The sequence below is a fragment of the Pseudorasbora parva genome, chromosome 18, assembly GCF_024679245.1.
Source record: "Pseudorasbora parva isolate DD20220531a chromosome 18, ASM2467924v1, whole genome shotgun sequence".
Classification (NCBI taxonomy): Eukaryota; Metazoa; Chordata; class Actinopteri; order Cypriniformes; family Gobionidae; genus Pseudorasbora; species Pseudorasbora parva.
This window is the reverse complement of record NC_090189.1, coordinates 20477155-20497117: the sequence shown is the minus strand read 5'-3', so window position 1 is coordinate 20497117 and position 19963 is coordinate 20477155. Positions and strand designations below refer to the sequence as shown.

The 19963-nt window shown below is 36.8% G+C and overlaps 2 protein-coding genes across 12 annotated transcripts in view; both read right to left on the bottom strand.

Annotated features, from left to right (window-relative positions):
• capn5b (calpain 5b) overlaps positions 1–8627 on the bottom strand; it is a 45819-nt gene extending 37192 nt beyond the window's left edge. For all 3 annotated transcript variants that reach the window (XM_067422825.1, XM_067422826.1, XM_067422827.1), the window contains exon 1: positions 8505–8627. The gene's annotated coding sequence lies outside the window, so the exon portion shown is untranslated. The remainder of the gene's footprint in view (positions 1–8504) is intronic.
• Positions 8628–9272: 645 nt separating this feature from the next.
• Positions 9273–19943, bottom strand: cul5b (cullin 5b). Of its 9 annotated transcripts, XM_067422870.1 has the most exons (20): positions 19500–19536; positions 19151–19228; positions 18416–18525; positions 18060–18195; positions 17791–17967; positions 17516–17657; positions 17282–17427; positions 16345–16470; positions 16107–16245; positions 15667–15797; positions 14860–14967; positions 13992–14056; positions 13758–13890; positions 13495–13626; positions 13290–13413; positions 13028–13203; positions 11902–12063; positions 11611–11729; positions 10897–11020; positions 9273–9677 (listed from the first exon to the last, which is right to left on the bottom strand). In XM_067422870.1, the coding sequence occupies exons 2-20, from the start codon at positions 19172–19174 to the stop codon at positions 9483–9485; spliced, it is 2469 nt and encodes an 822-aa protein (XP_067278971.1). In that variant the 5' UTR covers positions 19175–19228; positions 19500–19536; the 3' UTR covers positions 9273–9482. The 9 variants fall into 9 exon arrangements, with proteins under 9 accessions (XP_067278971.1, XP_067278972.1, XP_067278975.1 ...); XM_067422871.1 differs by lacking the exons at positions 19151–19228; positions 19500–19536 and adding an exon at positions 19810–19943; XM_067422874.1 differs by lacking the exon at positions 19500–19536 and having other exon boundaries at positions 16152–16245; positions 19151–19287.
• Between the last annotated feature and the right edge of the window lie 20 nt (positions 19944–19963).

The following is a 19963-nucleotide window of genomic DNA, read 5'->3' as shown; positions in this document are numbered from 1 at the left end:
CGCTTATGCTACGTCCTAGTGATATGTTGCGGCAGTTTTCTGATCGCCAAGGTCACATGATTTCAGCAATTTGGCGGCTTGACAAGCGATCTGAATCATAAATTAATACGCTGATGCTTAACGGTTCAAAGCTTTGTTTTGAAATCGGCCCATCACTATATAAGTCGTTATTTCGTTTTTTTTGCGCACAGAAACTTTTCTCGTTGTTTCATAAAATGATTTTACAGCCACTGTAGTGAAATGGACTTTTAACAACGTCTTTAGTGCCTTTTATGGGTCTTGAGAGAGGAAATGACATTGGTGTCAATGGAGGCCTTTCTGAGCCATCGGATTTCAACACAAATATCTTCATATGTGTTCTGAAGATGAACAAGGGTCTTACGGGTGTCGAACGACATTAGGGTAGGTAATTAATAATAGAATTTTCATTTTTGGATGAACTAACGCTTTAAGTTGAATATTGGGAGGTGGTTTGGTGTAAATGGTTTACTTTAAAAAGTTTTAACTATAGATATTTTTCTTACAAAACCCCATCGATTAGCTTCAGGAGGCCTTTATTAACAATGGAGCTGTGTAGAGAACGGTAAAGATGGATGGGTGTGCTTTTCTGAGGTTCAAAATCAATAGACCCCATCACTACAATTATAAAGCTTGGAAGTGTCGGGATATGTATTAATATAACTATGAGTGTGTTCATTAGAAAGAAGAAAGTCATATACACCTAGGATGGCTTGAGGGTGAGTAAATCATGGGATAATTTTCATTTTTAAGTGAACTACTCCCTTAACCCCCAGCAGATCTATACAGGTGGAGCTGGGGAAGGTGGAGGGTTTCTGAAAAGTAATACTACCGGTATTTGTTTGAATGTTGATCCACAGCTCATTGGCCACTGATGCAATTTAGATTGCATATAGAGTTTCATGCAAAAACTAGGTAATTATTTGAATACATTTTTCCATGCTGGTCTAATCTTATCTAAAGTATCTTATTTTATACACTACTGCTCAAAAGTTTGGGGTCAGTACAAATTTGTTGTGCAAGAAATTATTACATTTATTCAGCAAGGAACACATATTAAAGTTTTTTAAATGTTCTATTCATCAAAGGACTGTTATCAATATTGATAATAACCATAAGTGTCTCTTGAGCAGCAAATCAGCATATAGGAATGATTTCTGAAGGATCATGTGACACTTAAGACTGGAGTAATGATGCTGAAAATGCAGCTTTACCACCACAGGAATACATAACATTTTAAAACACATTTTAAATAGAAAATAGTTATTTTAAATTGTAATAATATCTCAGAATATTACTGTTTTTAATGTATTTTTGATCAAATAAAGAATCACCAAAAACATATTCTTTCAAAAAACATAAAACAATCTTACCAACCCCACACGTTTGAACAGTACTGTAAACCCTAAATGCCAAATTAAATAAAACTAACTCTATTTGATCACTTTCCATGTTGGTCAGATGTCTAAGTGGGCAGTTCTGGACCAGAATAAGCTGAATTGTGGACCAAACAAAGTCATAAGTGTGCACCTGGCCAGACTCCATGAGACTGAGAGGATCTGAAAACGCAATTAGACTTGACACACAAAAGATATACGATGACAATGAAGCTGCTTTTTAGAGATTGATTTGAAGGAACACGTCCCTCTCGTCTCAACAATCTACACAATTACTATGTTTGGCAAGAGGAGGTGATGTTACACGGCAGGAACTGTACCTGCAGAACAACATGTCACTGTGACCAGGAGTTGCTGTGGCACTTTGCTTTAAATCCAGGTTGCACTGGAACATATATATCCTTACAGAGTTGTGTCTATCTCAGAGACTAGTAGAGTAAAAGCGATACCTACTGGGATGAGTGTGTCGGATTAGCACCCCTCTTCCACTGACTGGGGAATACCTTTTTTTGACTGAGTGAGCCTATAAGAGCTATTCAAGAGTTTGAAAGTAGTTCAGACGAGCGAAACTAGAGAACATCTTATCCAGAGACAACACGCCATATCAGTTCAAATATCCAGAAAAGGATCCTTCCGTCCATTTTTCTGCACATTTGCGACGACCTGTCAGAAATGCATGGGCAGTCTGTCAATCACAGCTCTCTCAGAGGCTAGTGTCGAGAGCCGAGCTGCTGTGAATTATTCATCTCCACTCTCAGACCTTCAGGAAGATTAATTATGTCTTCAGCTTTCTGCCCATTTTCTCAGCACTAATGACAGAAAACTTTGGCTTATGTCATTTTACAGTCACATTTCCACTTTAAGCAGCTCTGCAGTGAAAACGTAGACTATGTCTTTGGATGATTACAGCTCCATTATATGGTCACGCAATATCAAGTTACCAAATGTAGGATGAAGACTTTTCCATATCTTGATGATCTCGTTAATTAGTGATGATAATAATGACATCATATTTGGATGTTATAAAAATAAGATAAATTATGTTCATTAAAGGAATATGCTGGATTAAAAATGACATACATGCTGTGAATTTGAAGCAAAATGTTGATTACCAACACTGTTGTTATTAACTAAATCTATGAAACAACCTTTTTTTTTTTTACACTGCCATTTAAGTCTCTTATGCTCACCAAGGCTGCATTTATTTTATTAAAAATACAAAAAACAGTAATATTGTAAAATTGTATTATAATGTAAAATAACTTCTATGTTTTCTATTTGAATATACTTTAAAATGTAGTTTATTTCTTTGATTGCAAAGCTGAATTTTCAGCATCATTACTCTTGTCTTCAGTGTCACATGATCCTTCAGAAATCATTCTAATATGATGATTTGCTGCTCGAGAAACATATTTGATTTTTATCAATGTTGAAAATGTTAAAACATTTTTTTTTAGGATTGTTTGATGAATAGAAAAAGTTCAAGAACAACTGAAATACAAAGCATTTGTAACATTGCATTACCGTTCAAAGGTTTTGGGTAGGTAAGTATTTTTGCTTAATTTTTGTTTTTTGCGGAAAGAACTTAAGAAATGAATACATTTATTGAGCAAGGGTGCGTTAAATTTATCAAAAGTAACAGTAAAGACATGTATAATGTTAGAAAATATTATATTTATATAAATACTGTATTTGAAAATTAAAAATATATATAATTTGAAGAATTTAAAACAAACAAAAATGACGAAAGCACATGAATTAATAAAAAAGAAACATTTAAATATAAAAATACATTTAAATCAAAATGTACAAAAAAACACAGTTTAGCACAAATAATTTTTACATTTTATTAAAGAAAACTGTAAAATGTAAAGTTACAAAGCGATGTTACACTGAGCAACATGAATTTTATTAAATGAAATCTATTGTTTAAACGTATTATTTGAGATGTTAAGCTGTATATTTTTTTATGGTTACATTTACATTTAGCAGACGCTTTATCCAATGTTATGCAACAAGCAATTCATCTTAAGAAGGCAATAAACATGAGAAGTACCAGTAATACAACGTTTCAGTCATGCTTCAAGTTAGTACAAGCTAGAACATGAGGGACTAAGGAAAAGTGAGAGGAAAAAATAGTGAAAGCTTAGAGGATAATATATTATTATTTTAATTGCTCACCGAATAGATGAGTTTTCAGCTGTTTCTTTGAAAATAATGGATTTGACTGTCTGAAAGTGGTTGGGAAGATCATTCCACCAGCAAGGAACAGAGAATGAAAATGCCTTGAGAGGGATTTTGTGCCTCTCTGTGAGGGAACAATGAGGCGTCGCTCACTTTATAGACCGGAGGCTCCTTGAGGGCACATAGACTCACGAGAGTGAAGGTAGGAGGGTGCAGAGCCCGTGGCTGTCCTGTAGGCAAGCGACGACGTCCTGAACTCGATGCGAGCTTGCAAACGCAGAGAGACACACAAAGGTGTGACATGGGCTCACTTGGGCTCATTGAAGATAAGACGTGCTACTGCGTTTGGAATCATTTGCAGAGGTTGGACGTCCAGCCAGAAGAGCATTAGAATAGTCCAGCCTAGAAATGACAAGAACCTGGACGATAAGTTGTGTTGCAGGCTCTGTAAGGAAAGGCCTGATCGTCCTGATGTTCTGTAGTGCAAACTTGCATGATCGTACTCTTTTTGCAGTCTGAGTTTAGGGTTTATGATCATGTTTTTTGAAAGATGTAAAATCTGTGTAACTGTACAAAGAAAAGATTAAATGTGCTTTCCCCCCCCACAACATTTTTAAAAAAGGAATAGTTCATCCAAAAATTTAAATTACCACATGATTTACTAACCCTGAAGCCATCCTAGGTTTATATGAGTTATCAGATTTGTTATCAGAAAAATGTCCTGGATAATCCAGGTATTATAATGGCAGTGAAGGGCAACCCAAAATTTTAAGTTCAAAAAAGTGCATCCATCCATTATAAAAGTAATCCACATGGCTCTGGTGGGTTAAAGGGATAGTTCACCCAAAAATGAAAATGTGATGTTTATCTGCTTACCCCCAGTGCATCCAACATGTAGGTGTCTTTGTTTCTTCAGTAGAACACAAATGAAGATTTTTAATTCCAACCGTTGTTGTGGGCCAGTCGTATAATGCATTTCAATGGGTAACAATTCTATGAGAGCAAAAAAAAAACAGTTTGTGTGAGAAATCGAGCCATATTTATATAATTTTTTAACTCAAATACAAATACACTTCCGGTAAGGTCATTATTCACGCTCTGGCTCGTATATCCAGTGCGTGTATTATTGACCTTACCGGAACTGAAGCGGGTGAAGGCTGTTGGATATAGCGTTGTATTTGAGGTAAAAAAAAAAAAATGTAAATACGGCTCGATTTCTCACACAAACTGATCGTTTTGTGTCTTAAGACATCAATGTGTCATTATATGAGCCACAGGGCTCTTTGTGCATGTTGTCTAAGCTTGTTTTTTTTTACTCTCATAGAATTGTTACCCATTCACACGATTATATGACTGGCAGACTGCAACGGTTGGAGTTAAAAATCTTCATTTGTGTTCTGCTGAAGAAACAAACACACCTACATGTTGGATGCACTGCGGGTAAGCAGATAAAAATCACATTTTAATTTTTGGGTGAACTATCCCTTTAATAAAGGCCTTCTGGAAGCAATGCTTTTGTGTGAGAAAAATATCCTTACTTAAAACTTTATAAAGTAAACTGTCTAGCTTCCGCCAGACCGCCTTCCATATTCAATTTACACAGAAAGTGTAACGCCTCTCGCAGTTCAAAGTGCTTACACAACGTATGAAGTCACGCTTTTTCCAAAAATTGAATACCAAAGGTGGTACGCCGGAAGCTAGATTACTTTATAACTTGTTAAATATGATAGAATGGTACAGATAGTAAGATATTTTTTCTTTCACAAACACATCACTTCACTTCAGATGGCCTTTATTAACCCCCAGAGCCGTGTGGATTAAGTTTATAATGGTTGGTAAAGTTGGTAATTTTTTTTAAAGTTTATAAATCAAATGCAGTTTTTGGACTTAAAATTTTGGGCTGCCATTCAACTGCCATAATAAAGCTTGGATTAGCCAGGACATTTTTTAATATAACTCTGATTGTATTTGTCTGAAAGAAGAATGTCATATACACCTGGGATGGCTTGAGGGTGAGTAAATAATGGGCTTTTATTTTTGGATGAACTATCTATTTAACATATATTGTTTATGAAACACGGCTATACTTGTAACAGTATTTTAACGTTTATCATTTCCATTGTAAGATTTCCATTGTTAGAGCCTCATTATGAATCAGATTTTAGTTTTTTTTTAAATATATATATATATATATATATATATATATATATATATATATATATATATATAAATAAACAGGGACATGTGGTTATCAATTTTTGTGGAAATCAACACTAAGCCACAAATACAGTTGGCCGAGCTCATCTTGCACAGAACCCTAACATTTCCTTTCAAATGCTTTGTAGCATCTCTTTAGTTTAGTTTTTAACAGAGAAATTGTGAGTTCATGAGTAGGGACTGGTTTGGTACAGGAAACGCTGTTAGGTACACTTGACTGGAGCACCTGGGGAAATGAAAACACTGCAGTTGGACAGCCAGCATGGCAGATGGTGCCTGGCCTTGTCTCGTGACTGACTCGTGACATCAGTGAGATGTCCACCACACAAGCAAACGGTCTCTCCTCTACCTCCTGATGAGAGGAAGCATGCAGGCAGTGCTGATGCTTGCAAGTGGAATTCACACTTCAGGGTACCGAACTGTAAAACCGAGAGATCAAAGCAACAAAAACAGTATGTGATTATCATGCATCTGTTCAGAAGCACAATATTGGCTTTACGAATTTGCACTGTTAAACTAAGACAGACAGATAGAGGCCTTTTTTTCTCTCTCTCTCTCTTACACCCAACTTATGCACCTCCAGCTCATAAAAGTTTATAAGCGGGGTAGTGGAAAGATGGGGTTTGTGGTCTCTGCGCTATTAAGCATTTCGCTTAATTTGAAAAAAAACTGAGACCCGGAATATTGAGTTCCTGAAAAAATGCACTGTATGAATCCCACGGGACAGCAAGGCCAACATGGTGCACTACCTACTGAATGTCCTACTGTTGGATTAAAGTAAGTGGTAAAACGAGTGAGAGCACTAGAGAGGAAACTGCACTGGATATTTGGCAGAGTTACAGTGCACCGAAGAGCTTGATGAAAACCCCCTCCCGTCTCCGACAATCACCATTTCAGGGTATCCCAGCTGCGTCACTGCAGCCACCTCATTAATACATGTACTATGCCATCTCACCAACCATATAGTAAACCTAGAATTACCCCAGCACTCCATGACTCAGACTGTGCCTAAAACATGCACTGCTGAATCCATCACTATTGCAAAATATGCTCAGTTCAAAATGTACTGCAGAAAGTGTTGGATGGGTTACTTGTAAAATACAATCTAGTTACTAATTACAAATTGAATGACTTTAGGTAATATAATTTCTACACAAATATAATGGTGTCACAAACAACAATAATTATGTACTGTTTTAATAGAAATACACATAAAAAGCGCAGAAGAACATCATCAATTTATTCTTATATTATCGGATGTTTTGATTAATGAATATGGTGCATTGAGATCTAATTAAGACTCTTTTCATTAAACAGGTAACTAATTTGACTAGTAAGCTTGTAATGAGTACTAGCCCTGCTGGAAAATACAATTTGGTGGTTGTTATGCTGTCTTCACATGCACTCGAAACTATAGTAATTGTGAATTTCCTAGGTAAAAACTGCACATGAACGCCTCTGATGTCACGTTTCCCACTGGGAAGTTTCGGAAATAATTTTGATAGCCAAATTCCTGAGATTGGCGTGCCATAAACTTCAAACATGGTGGCAGGGAGAACTACTGCTGTAAAAAGTATGATTTATTTGTTTCATTTGAAGCCTATTGTATATTTTATACACAGTGAATAATAGCCTACAGTTGACCAAAATTACAGAATCTGCAGAAACCTGGATAGCATTGTAAATATATGGTTTTCATGCTTGGACTACTTAAGTGGGAATTATGAAATTTCCAATAGCATGTGAAGGCAGCATTAGATGGTTATTTGTAACACTGTGGGTGTTTTATAGTCTTAAGATGATCATCATTAGCTGGTAAACAAACCTACTGATTAGTAATCACATTTATGGTGGTTTATGTAAGATGGTGGCTTGCTAACCTAATGACCAGACTGATGAACACCCTGTTAGACCTGAACTAGTTAGAGAAGTAAATTAGTCAAATTTATTAACAGCCCAACTGAAGATTCTGTGGTATTTTGGAACATGGCAGTTGGTTTTCTAGCCAGTCTGAGATGATCATTAGCTGGACCAGCAACATGCAGCTATCAGTTGGTTATACCAGTTTGAGGTAGCCAGGCAGATTTTTATAACATGGTGACGGGTCAACCAGCTAATGGCAATAGGTAATAGTCATGAAATGTATGTAATTCATATAAAAGATATTGACAAATGTTGTGTAGTATCTAATTAGTTCAAACCCAAACATATCATAAGATGATTTTGTTACATTAACTGTTCTATGGACCACACACTCCTGTCAGACCGGTGGTCAAACTTATCTTAAGAAACGCAAGGCGTGGGGACAACTAATGAACAACATGCCACGGAAAGTGATTTCCTTTCCTGTTCAACAACAATTAGGCTCCTTTATCAGAACACACCGAACAGAAGCAGTAGGCTTCCAGTTCGCACACTACCTTAAACACATGACAAATTGTGCTTGAACAGCCACGAACCTCTATCAAATAAAGAGCACGATAATATTTTTTCCCGCCGTTGCACGCGTCCCGTCAGGTGGCAAGATTTACCTCTCGCGCTCAGAATTAACATAAATCAGCGCGCTCATCTCGTTTGCACGGATAATTAGAGTCCCGCATTCTAAACCGTGTCAAATTCGATCAGATGTCACACACTGCTAGTGTAATAGACCAACACGGCCTCGCTGATTGTGAAATAATCCAGTACCTGAGCACAACTCCAGTCCCACGGTGGCGTCTCTCTCTCCGGTCCTCCCGGGATCCAGCGACGTTCTTGCGGTCCCGTGCAACCGAGGCTCTTCTCCGAGCTCCAGATCACTCTCTCACGCGTGTCTGGGAGGGGCCTGCGAGCGGAGGGGGGACTCCTAGTCTGAGCATGTGCGGAGGGGTAGACGCCAATGTATGCTTAGACACACGCGCGAGATGATGCATTATGTCATTTTCTTGTTGAAATAGTGCCATTATTCAGTAGCATTAGCGTGTGACTCAACATAATACTATTCTTGCAGTATTATAATCAGAAGCTACTGTCCATCCCGTCAGCACCATGGACAGCGGCAGTGCACGTTTCTAACTTGCCACTAGGGAGACAAACTAAGCAGAGACTGAGAGCTGATGGGTAAAAACTACTGAGGAGGAAAAGACGCTTGAGGCCTGTAATTATTTGCAATAACATACAATGCTGTGAATTATGACGATAATTTGATCAGTAAAGAGAAAATTGTCCTAAACATTACATTTTCCTAATGCAATGAATTTGATTGGATGTTCAGAGCTAGGTTGATAAACTTGTGGTGAACTCAAAACAAACACAGCTGGATGGCTTTTTTCAGAATGTAGTCATATTTTCACCTGGGGCGTTGGCATCAAAAGTGACAAAACATTATTAAAAGACGCATTTAAGTTGCCCAAGATCGCTGAAATGTATCTGATGCATATAAATGAGCTATAAACAGAATTCTGCTCACTTTACTCCTCTGTTTCTTCCAAAGTTCATTTTTATTCATTTCATAGATTTGTGAAGTAAGGCAGGGATTCGTTAGCAATTTCTCAGCGTGATGTGTGTTGATATCTAGTCAGTCACCCAGCAGGCCAGGCTGGGCAGTGAGCTGAAATCAGATATGGAATCCTCCAAAGGAGTGCTAGTGTCTAAAAAAACGTCCTCAAGTGCACTGGGCGTGGTTGGCTACGCCATGTAGATAAACGTGTTAATGTCCGTCTCGTCCCTTTTGATGTACTTGTGTTCTATCAGCCACTCGATCTGCTCTTTGATCATCTTTTTCTGGGGTAGAAACATGTTCTTTAGGATCTCTACCAGCTCCGTCTGAAGCTGGGCATTGCTGATCCTCTTCCTCATCTTCATAATCTGAATGATAGCCTCCTGTACAGAGTGAAGAAGTGGAGTTTGGTGACAAATGAGGTTTCCTTTAGTATCTGAGAAATGTCTGGACTAAAATGTTTCTCATGATTTAAGCTCAAATGTTTGAATTGAGCTTAGTAAACAAGTATAAACTGCCTGCATATTAATATACTTACAAAACAAAAATTTTCATAAAAATACACAAAATGAACCCGTTGGATCACATGGTAAAGAAAAGCAGCCAACAAGTGCTCGGAAAACATAGGAACTCCTTCAAAACATCCAAGGATGCACCTCATGAAATGCCTATATAATTCCCATACTTCTGTTTAGGTTAACTTCATAGATATAATAGTCATAATTATTCTAAAATGATCTAACACACACACATACACACGTTGGGTTTCCATGTTTTAAAAGGAATTTCCATAGACATAATAATTGTATACAGTAAAAACTGTGTATACTAACCCCTGACCCTAACCCTACCCATCATAGAAAACATTCTGCATTTTTTGACATTTTCAAAAAACATAATTTAGTATGATTTTATTTTATTTAGACAAGTTTAGTAAGATGTTTTCATTATGGGGACCCAAAAAAGTCTCTACAAAGTCAACAATTTTAGGTATTACTATCTTTGGGGGGACATTTGGTCCCCCACAACATAGGGTTTAGCATGACATACACACATCTATGGAAGCATGGGTAGCAATATATAATTTAAAATGGCAATGCATTTCTGTATTTTTGTTTTCAACACCTGGTCTTGCCTTGATGTAATGATTGACAGGGTGGGGATGTGATGGGCTCTGAAAGCATTTTTTTTTTTAATCCATACTGAATTTTGCTACATTCATTGCAGGACATTGAATTAAAATGCAATTCATGTAAATGCAATTAAGAAAAATAACATTTAAATAATGACATGATTAACATGTTAAACATATCTAATAATTTTTGTAATATATTTTCATTTTGTAACTTATAAAACATTAAAATATATGTAGGAAATAGCAAATATGAATTATATTTTTTGAATTTGAATGATTGTTTTGCTCCAAACGTTGAACATATGGTATGGAAACTGTACATTTAAATACAGAAATGTATTGCCATTTTACATATTGCATTTTAAATTGAATATTGCTACCCATATGCTTCTATAGACATCCAACTTTTATTTTAATAGACAGACAGATAGATAATGTGGCAGTGATAGTTTCAATAACTTCAATACCTGTGTGCGTAATATCCTAAGTTGCACTATGCCCTCATTTTCTTCCTCACGCATTCTCTCTGTGGTGAGTTGTAATCGACCAATCAAATTGATCTTCCCTCTTTTCTGGACCTTTGAGTTTTTTCTGTGCAGAAGAGATCATTTCATTGAACTGAGGTCTGTTAAAACATGCAGTTAAAAGAATAACATAATAGTCCAGCAATATTTGTAATTAATAGATAACTTTTTATGTGTATACCATCAAACATAGTTCAAAAGTTTGGGGTCAGTAAGATTCAGCAAGGGTGCAGTAAATTGATCAAAAATAACTATAAAGACTTTAACTTTTTACATTATGTTTAAATAAATGTTCATAAAAGAATCCTGAAATTTCTACAAAAATATGAAGCAGCACAACTGTGACTGATAATAAGAAATGTTTTTTGAGCGGCATATTAGAATGATTTCTGAAGGATCATCTGACACTGATGCTGAGGGAATTCAGCTTTGCCGTGACAGGAATATATTACATTTTAAAATATATTATAGTAGAAAACACTTGTTTTTAATTTTAATGTCATATTCACTGTATTTTTGATCCCAAACTTTTAAACGATAATGCATGCAATGTGATTAAAATATACTTTCTATGCTTTTAATCAATTAACACACATTTTATAGTATTATTTGAATTATTCAACATTCATCATCAATACAAGTGATTAGTGTCCTTACATTAAAGAAAACTCTTGATTTATGTAAAATACAGTGCCTTCCGCAAAGTCTTTAGGAGAGCCCACCACAGGTTCATATGACAGCACCTGACGCTTTAGTTTGGGGAAAGCTACAAGAGACTACACATTTAAAAACAACAAAAGTTAGGCAGCATTCAGCAACCAAAAGTCAAATCATATCAGATCCCTTCATTTTCATTCCACAAGATCAGACCATGTTCATCCCATAGCTAACAGTGAATTATTTTAAACACAAATTGGGGAAATGCTATCAAAATAAAGGCTCCGTTACCCAGAGGGTCCGGCGCAGCTCGGCGTCTGGAAGCTCCGTGGCTAGTTTCAGATTCTCAAAGCTGATCCTCTCTCTCGGCCTTTGGTTCCAGGCGAACAGCACAGCTAACTGGAATGTCGTGACTTCTAAATCATACTGTCCAACTTCATTCTTGAATGTGATCTAGAGATAGAAGAGATGAGAGCAATCGTGACCTGTTCCCTTGACATGACGGACCCCTATAAAATGTCAAATTTGAAACAGAATCTCTGCAACACAATTCACAGTAGAGGAGCTTGTGAAAATCAAAGTTTAGTGCTTTTTACCTAGGCCGTAAAGTCCCACTCAATAATTAGAATGGTCAAATTGTTCATCCCCATTATTTGATATTCATGATACTGTTCTGCTGCACCCCATTACATACTGCTCTGTTTGTTGTTAGGATGACAAAGAGTTTTAAAAGTTACATTTGTGCTCATCAATGTCAAAATGATAGGTGGCCAGTAATGGGTTCACAGAGCTTTACAGAGGACAAGTGTGAAATCCAACATTGCACTTTTATTTTAACGGCGGATTCTTAAAATTAATTGAGCGGTAACATGCAAGTAGCTAAAAGTAGCTTTTACTTTTTGACAAATGTTTCCTGACCGAAATGTTCAATGACCGACAGTAATGACCAATGACGCAAACTTTTTACTTGCCATTTTGAACGATTGCTGTATTCAAATTAATACGACAAGGCAAGAAACGCTTTGTGTTTTCAACATTTGAGATATCCAAATACTAATGAATTTGTGCATTTTTTAATGTCAAATAAATCAGAGCATTCTGGAATGCTACATGCTGAACGTATTATTAGCAAATAGTTTAATTTTATTACTTGACAACTAGGATTAGACCTAGAACGTTTTGCATTCATTTTTCTTTTTCTTCCCTTAAAACCTATATTTAATTACCTTAAATAGACCAATTAACCCCCCCCCCACCCCATGTTCAAGACATATTTGCTTCTTTTTTTTACTGATGACCCTATAAAACATACACACAACAAATTAGTCTTCATTGAAAGGGGCAAGTTTTTTGGTCTTCCTTATTTTCATAGGAATTAGAGCATGGCGTTATACAAAGGGCTGAATCTGTCACTCACAATGCCATTGGACATGAGATGGTGCCAGTGTAATTTTCTGCCGCTGTGATTTTTCTTGTAAAACTCCTCGACTTCAGGAATGAGATCTTCTAGTTCGGTGGGCAACGATACAAACACTTTCTCTGAACTCCGAGACCATGCCCCCGCATTCAAAATCTTTATATTGACCGAGTCGGCTGTAGTGTCAAGACATAAATAATAATAATTAGTTTGAATGTACAACAGAATAGTTCAGAAGCATTATAAGAAAGCCATATCTGACCTGGTAATGCAAGTTTGTTGTGTTTATGCATTTCTTTGAAGGACTGGTTTAAGTCTTCTGATACTTTGATGTCCTGAAACATTCTTGCGAGCTTGTTCACGTAATCTGCTGGCATACCAACCTCCTGCACACACACACTCAAGTAATTTGATTCACGAAAAAGTCTTTCATCGATAATTATAAGCGTGCCTTCAAGCCCACTGACCCTGAGCCACTCCACCATGTTCTCTTCAATCTCACTGTCAGCAGAAATGTCAAGAATAAGCCTGCGCGTCAAGTGGGCTTTGTGATACCTCATGAAGACATCTTTGTTCTGAACATACTTTAGAACCAAGAGCTGTAATCAGTACATGAAAAGAAATAATTAACACATCGCATATGATTTGGCAGTTGTAAGCAGAGACGAGAATAACATTTGCAAATAACTCTGCTACAAATATTTAGTGGTCACTCCAACTACACACTCACCACTTCCTTCAGCTTGGCCTCTATTTCCTCTGAGGTGAGTTTCTTGCTCAGTGGAGTCTTTCTAAGGAGCATATCACAGTAGTTGGCCAGCAGCTCTGGACATTTGGACTCTGGTTGTGTTTTCAGACCCACACTGCAAATAAAGGACAAATAATCCAAACCACATCCATAGTAAGTAAAATATACCCCAGATCTACAGGTAAAAAGATATGTGTATATAATGAGATGTCTCACCCTTTTTGTCTTAGAGGGAGCTCTAGTTTAAATATTGTTGCATCATTCACTACTGCCTTGTATGCCTGCGTAGATAAATATGCATGTAAAATATGGTAATAAAATAAGAATGAAAAATGGAAACCACCTCCTCTCCACTTCACTTTTCAACATGTAAAAAAGAAACAAAAGATGCACTATTGTTTTAAAGTTTGGGGTCGGTAAGGTTTTTGGTCACTACTTATTAATTGTTAGTAAGGTAGTTGAGATGTAGAATATGGTCTTGCAGAATAAGGCGTATAATATGTGCTTTATAAGTACTAATAAACAGCTAATATCCTAGTAATACACATGCTAATATACAACTAGTTAATAAGGAGAATTGGACCCTAAAGCGTTACTGATGTTTCAAAGAAGACTCTTATATTCAGCAAGGCTGTGTTTATTTGATTAAAAATACTGTTAAAAACTGTAATATTGTGAATTATCATTACAATTTAAGATAATAGTTTGCAATACATTTTAAAATTTGGCAGAGCTAAATTTCTAGCGTCATTACTCCAGTCTTCAGCCTCACATGATCTTTCAGAAATCATTCTAATATGCTGATTTGGTGCTTATTATTATTAATAATAATAAAAGTTATATTATTAACAGTTATAATATTTTTGTGGAAACAATTTTTTTTTGAAAAAAGTAACTTAACACAGTATTGATTTGAAATAGAAATGTAAATGCATCCTTGCTGAATAAAAGTATAATTATGACCCCACTTTTTGAACAGTAGTGTATTTGTTTTTAAATATAGATTATATGAATATTTAGTATTTTTTTAGGGAAATCTTTAACGGTGAATGCTTTGGATTTCAGGTTAATTCTTGAGACTTACTTTATCCCTGGCTGTTAGGAAACGTGGGTCATCTTGGAATGCTTCCTTAACTAGTTTACTAAAGCGGTTAAACAACGTTAGAAGTTGTTCAACATATTTTTCAGAGTCCTGCAAAAATAAAACATAAGTCATACAGAGCATTAATTAAGAATTCTGAGAAATAATTTAGAGACATATTATGCATATTAGTGATGTGTGCAACGACTAATTTCCATAACTTTTTAACAGAAATGTTATAACTGACTAGTCAACTAGTCTTAGAAACTCCCAGATGGCAGTCAAAAACAGTCTGTATAAGCAATCTATTTGAAATAGTCTATCCCATACTGTATTCCACCGAACAATAGATCACACACATGCACTGTGCTTGCCTTGCATTATCATGTTTGTACGTTAAACTTAAGCATTCCCTTAAATCAACCAATCTAGACATATGTATTCAAATCAACTGAATCACAGGCAGTGCAATACCACTTAGTACAAGCTAAATATTTTATAAACAGAATTCCTCAAATAAAAGTTAGTAAACATAAATCAGCCCATGTCAAGGTATTGCACTCACTGCTTGTACATCTGTGTTTAAATGTAGCCTTTGTAAAAAAAAAAAAAACTAAAACAAAATATAAATGTGCAAAAGAAACCAATGTCAAATAGTATTTTTAATGTCGACTAGCAACAGCAGTTTTGTTTAGTCAACTAGTCCCAAACATCCCTAATTCAAATTCAGCACATTCAGTGATTGCACTAACAACAACTGGACTCATGTATAGGATCCATGATGCACTGTCAGCTACTGTCTCTACTCACTGTAGTAATGGTCTCCGCTGAGGCCACCATATCAGCCAGACCTGCGTTCATGATGTGATCCTCCAGGTCCTTCAGCATAGGCTCAATTCCACTGGGCACTTTGTCCATCAGCGAGAACATGAGGTGCAGCTCTGAGGAAACACACCAACAACAGAAAAAACACACTTCAATAACAGTAAAACATATTGAAACAATAAAAATAAACATTTATTTCCTGTCTAAGAAGCGCTAAAGCGAAAATACACACAAGTATTCCAGATGCAAACACAAAAATTTGTGATTTCCTTCCCTTTACATATAAAATATATACATATTGTATGTTGCTGTGTTTGTTTACAGTTGAAATGGGTTGGTGGACTTTAGCACACAAACACACAGATGGGGGGATGGGTAGGGAGGTGTTGGCAAGATATAGATGGGAGCTGGGTCCCATTGCCAACCTGAACTTGCTGAGCCTTTGGTGCCAGAGCTCCTGCCGTACTCACTCTCTGTCTCGTTCCGCTTGATCATTCCCGGACATTCGGCCAGGATTGTCTCTTTGAACGACGTCACCAGCGCATTCACACAACACTCCATTAGCTGAATGAACGCAAAAGGCACAAACCGATCACCCGATGTTAGTATGCCAAAAGACAAGTGCGCACTACATGCTGAGCATTATTTAATAATGCTGCACACCACGGGGTCTTGTTTTGGAGCTTTTTTGGAGCGGGAAACACTCACTGCCTGGACGGAGTTACATTCACGTCTGGTTTCCAGATATCGAAGTGCACGCTTCTCCTCTTCTCTTAACTTGCCATCTGCCTGTCAATCAAAAGCATCACATTAGAACTACAAAATAATTATGACACTTCAGAAATGTGCTGTGATTTACAGTTCACACACATAAACGTTTGTTAAACAAACCATCCGAGTACAAAGATGAAGTTTCAATAAGAGTTGTCATGATACTGGAACTTCTAACTTTAATATAACACCTTGTAAAATCGACACTCTAAACCATAATCGATAACAGGAAAAAACTGCCACAACAAAACCTAAAGAGTTCGAAAATGACTATGGTGAAAATTTCTGATTGTATAATAATAATAAATTATCAATACTATTATTATTTCTAAGACATAATTACATTACTATGATAATACAACTGCACTGTTAAATAAAAATAAATAAGTATAATTTTACTTTACGCTACTTCTATTTTATTATACAGCATTTCCTTTTTTGCAAGAGTTAAACCCTCAAACAGTTTTGTCGTCTGGATGGATTCTGACTGCTGTTTTTATTGTTCATCAGTTGGAAAAAAATTCTGAAAGTGATTGCAACGATATCCTTTCGCTGTGCGTTAATCATTATGGTTGTGGTTTTTAGAACTTTTTTTTAGTTCTTGGTGTGAATGGGCCTTGAGACGCTGAAAACACAGAATCGTGAGCTGCTTAAAAGTAAAAGAACATAGTGATGCTCTGAAACATGGTGCAGCTAACTATAAAATTAATACAGATAATGAGTATTAAAATAAATTCAAATATCCAGAATCAATGTTATTTTTGACAACATTAGTGTCATCCAGGCTTTTGTAAGTTTAGGCAGGACAGCAGTTTGAAAACACACTCACATATTTCATATAGTTCTGAACGCCATTCTGTTGCAGATAGGCAGGTGCTTGTGTCTTGTAGAACCTCTCTGTAGAATCCAGATATGCCTTCTCAAAATTCTCTCTATAGATCTGGAGCTTGTCATCGGCATTGGAACACAAATTCACTGCGGGAAAGAGCAGAAGACACGAGTGTTCATCAGGAGAGGTCCATCTGGACAGAACCCGAGTGGCTTAGTATTATGAAAGCTTTACCATATGACTCGCGCACTCCGATGACAAGCTGCGAGTCGAACGCTTCTCCTAATCTCTCAGCATGGACCAGTTTCATGGCACTGTCCTGGAGCCGGTTCTTTATATTACAAAATATAGACTCATTCCATGTATCTAGCATAAGCTTTAGCAAAAAAAAAATGGGAAAGAAATGATTAGGATAGATGTTGTGCATGTATTGTTACAATAATATCAACTGCATTTAAATGATAATAATGTAAAGTATATGGCCAGAATACGGAAAGAGAAAAAGCCACCTTTCTAACAATACTGTCTTCAACGCTGGACTTCTTATTGCTCCCCTGGTTGCCCAGCAGGGTGATCTCTAACTTGCAGAAGGGCTTAGGTAGAATATCACACTGTGTGAAGAACTTCCTCCACTCCACAATGTAGGCTTTAAGCAAAGCCGTGTCGTCCTGGTGACTGAGTACTCGCTGTAGATCAGAAAGAGCAAGAATAGACTCAGCATGCGTTGATTACAGGTCTGGGATTAATTTCTTCAGAGATATTTAAATATGATCCTCACTTTATTAAAGGTGCAAAAGTGGTATACAGTACATACTGCCTGTGCTTGCTTGATGAAATCTAGGATGTCTTCTTTCAGTGCCTGGTGAATCTTTGCCGGGCCTTTGTCGTCCCATAAACAAACTGCATGGACGTCTCTGAAAGTCATACACAGTATCGTGAGATCATTTAAAGTCTGACTGTACTCATAGTGCAACAATCTAACCTAACCTGTCAGTCATAGTTGCTATTATTGACCATCAGACACAAACAGCACCATCAGTTAAATAAATATAACACATTCAGTCTTGATGTACAGTACACTGACTTCTCAATATTTCTGTCAGCTCAGACCATATCACACTGAAGACAACTTACGAGAATAAATCGAACCACTGCTGCTTAGTAACTGACTCCTGACGGAGTAACTTCAAAACAATGGGCCGCATCAAATCCCATTTGTCTTCAAATTGCAGGGAGCCTTTATTCTGAGAAAGGAGATGCAGGACAATAAACAGTTCTTTATGAATATGTTATTGGCTTTATGCATTAAAAAATACATTACATTTAATTTATTTTACTTTATGGCAAAAAATTTAAAAACACTAACAGAAGGTACAGTGCAATATAATACATGTAGATAGATTATTACAGCTTTATCATGTATTATAATATATTATGTACAGCTTTATCATTAGAGACCAGAGGCAGCAGGTGAGCTTCGAGCTTGACATAAATCTGCATAGGCAGAATTAAATATGCCATTTAAATAATCAACTTTTGGTTTGCAGTTGTGTTCAGTACAAAACATATATCTATATTTTACATTCTCATGATCCACAAAATGCAGCCTCAAGATAGAAGGAAGTTTTTCTGGTTGTAGGTTGTGCAGTGAGGGGAGACATCCTAGAACAGAGCTCTGAAACCCTAAACATTATAATAGCTTAAAACCTAACTAGCTACAATGAACAACTCGAACAACGTAGTTTCAAATGAAGGCGTCACGTAGCGATCTAATTAGAAGCTGACAGTCGCCGGGTCGTAGGGTCGCTGTCATAACACCATGGGAGACGCAAACGATGCAAAATAGTCTTATATTGTGGGACCTCCTACCTTCAATAAATTAGACGTCGCCATGTTTCTTCAACTTGGTCCCCGTGCAATCTCGCGATGTTTGAGAAGGTTTGGTTGCTAGGGAGCATTGCGACAGACTGCATCAGCAGCACTGTCTGCTGTTTATACATACATTCTCTCTCTCTCTCTCTCTCTCTCTCTCTCTCTCTCTCTCTCTCTCTCTCTCTCTCTCTCTCTCTCTCTCTCTCTCTCTCTCTCTCTCTCTCTCACACACACACAGACACAACTGTTTTCATCATACCATTAAGTAGAGCCATTGTGATAAACATTTAATAAGAAATATTTACATTTAATCTAACAGGGACAAACGAATTGTCCTGTAACGTACTTGAGGGTTGAGGTCTCACTCAAATTTGTCTAATTTATCCTGACAACGTTGATAATCTAGAGCCAGCACCAGGCCTGATCGAAGAACACGATGAGTTATTTCCCCATAACAACCTGAAGGACGACCATCTTCAAGCAACTGCAATTGTTGCAGATATAGACTCTTTTTGAAATCACATAGCATTCATCATCGATAGAAATGAATGTAACGTCTGTTAAAATGGCCTTTCCAAACTATTAATCTTTAAAAACACTTAAGAAAATGTCTTATCGATTAAGGCCCTTTTGCACTTTTGGTCTTGTGGACTTACAATGCTTACAATGGCCATTCGTGCGCGTGTCCGTTAAGTCCACAAGACCGTAGAGTGTCCCATTCGTCATTTAACCTTAAAGAAGGGTGCTCGTGAGTTTGCGGCATTACGTCGTGAAAGTGCGGACTCAGGACTCAGAGGAAGACCGCGAGGG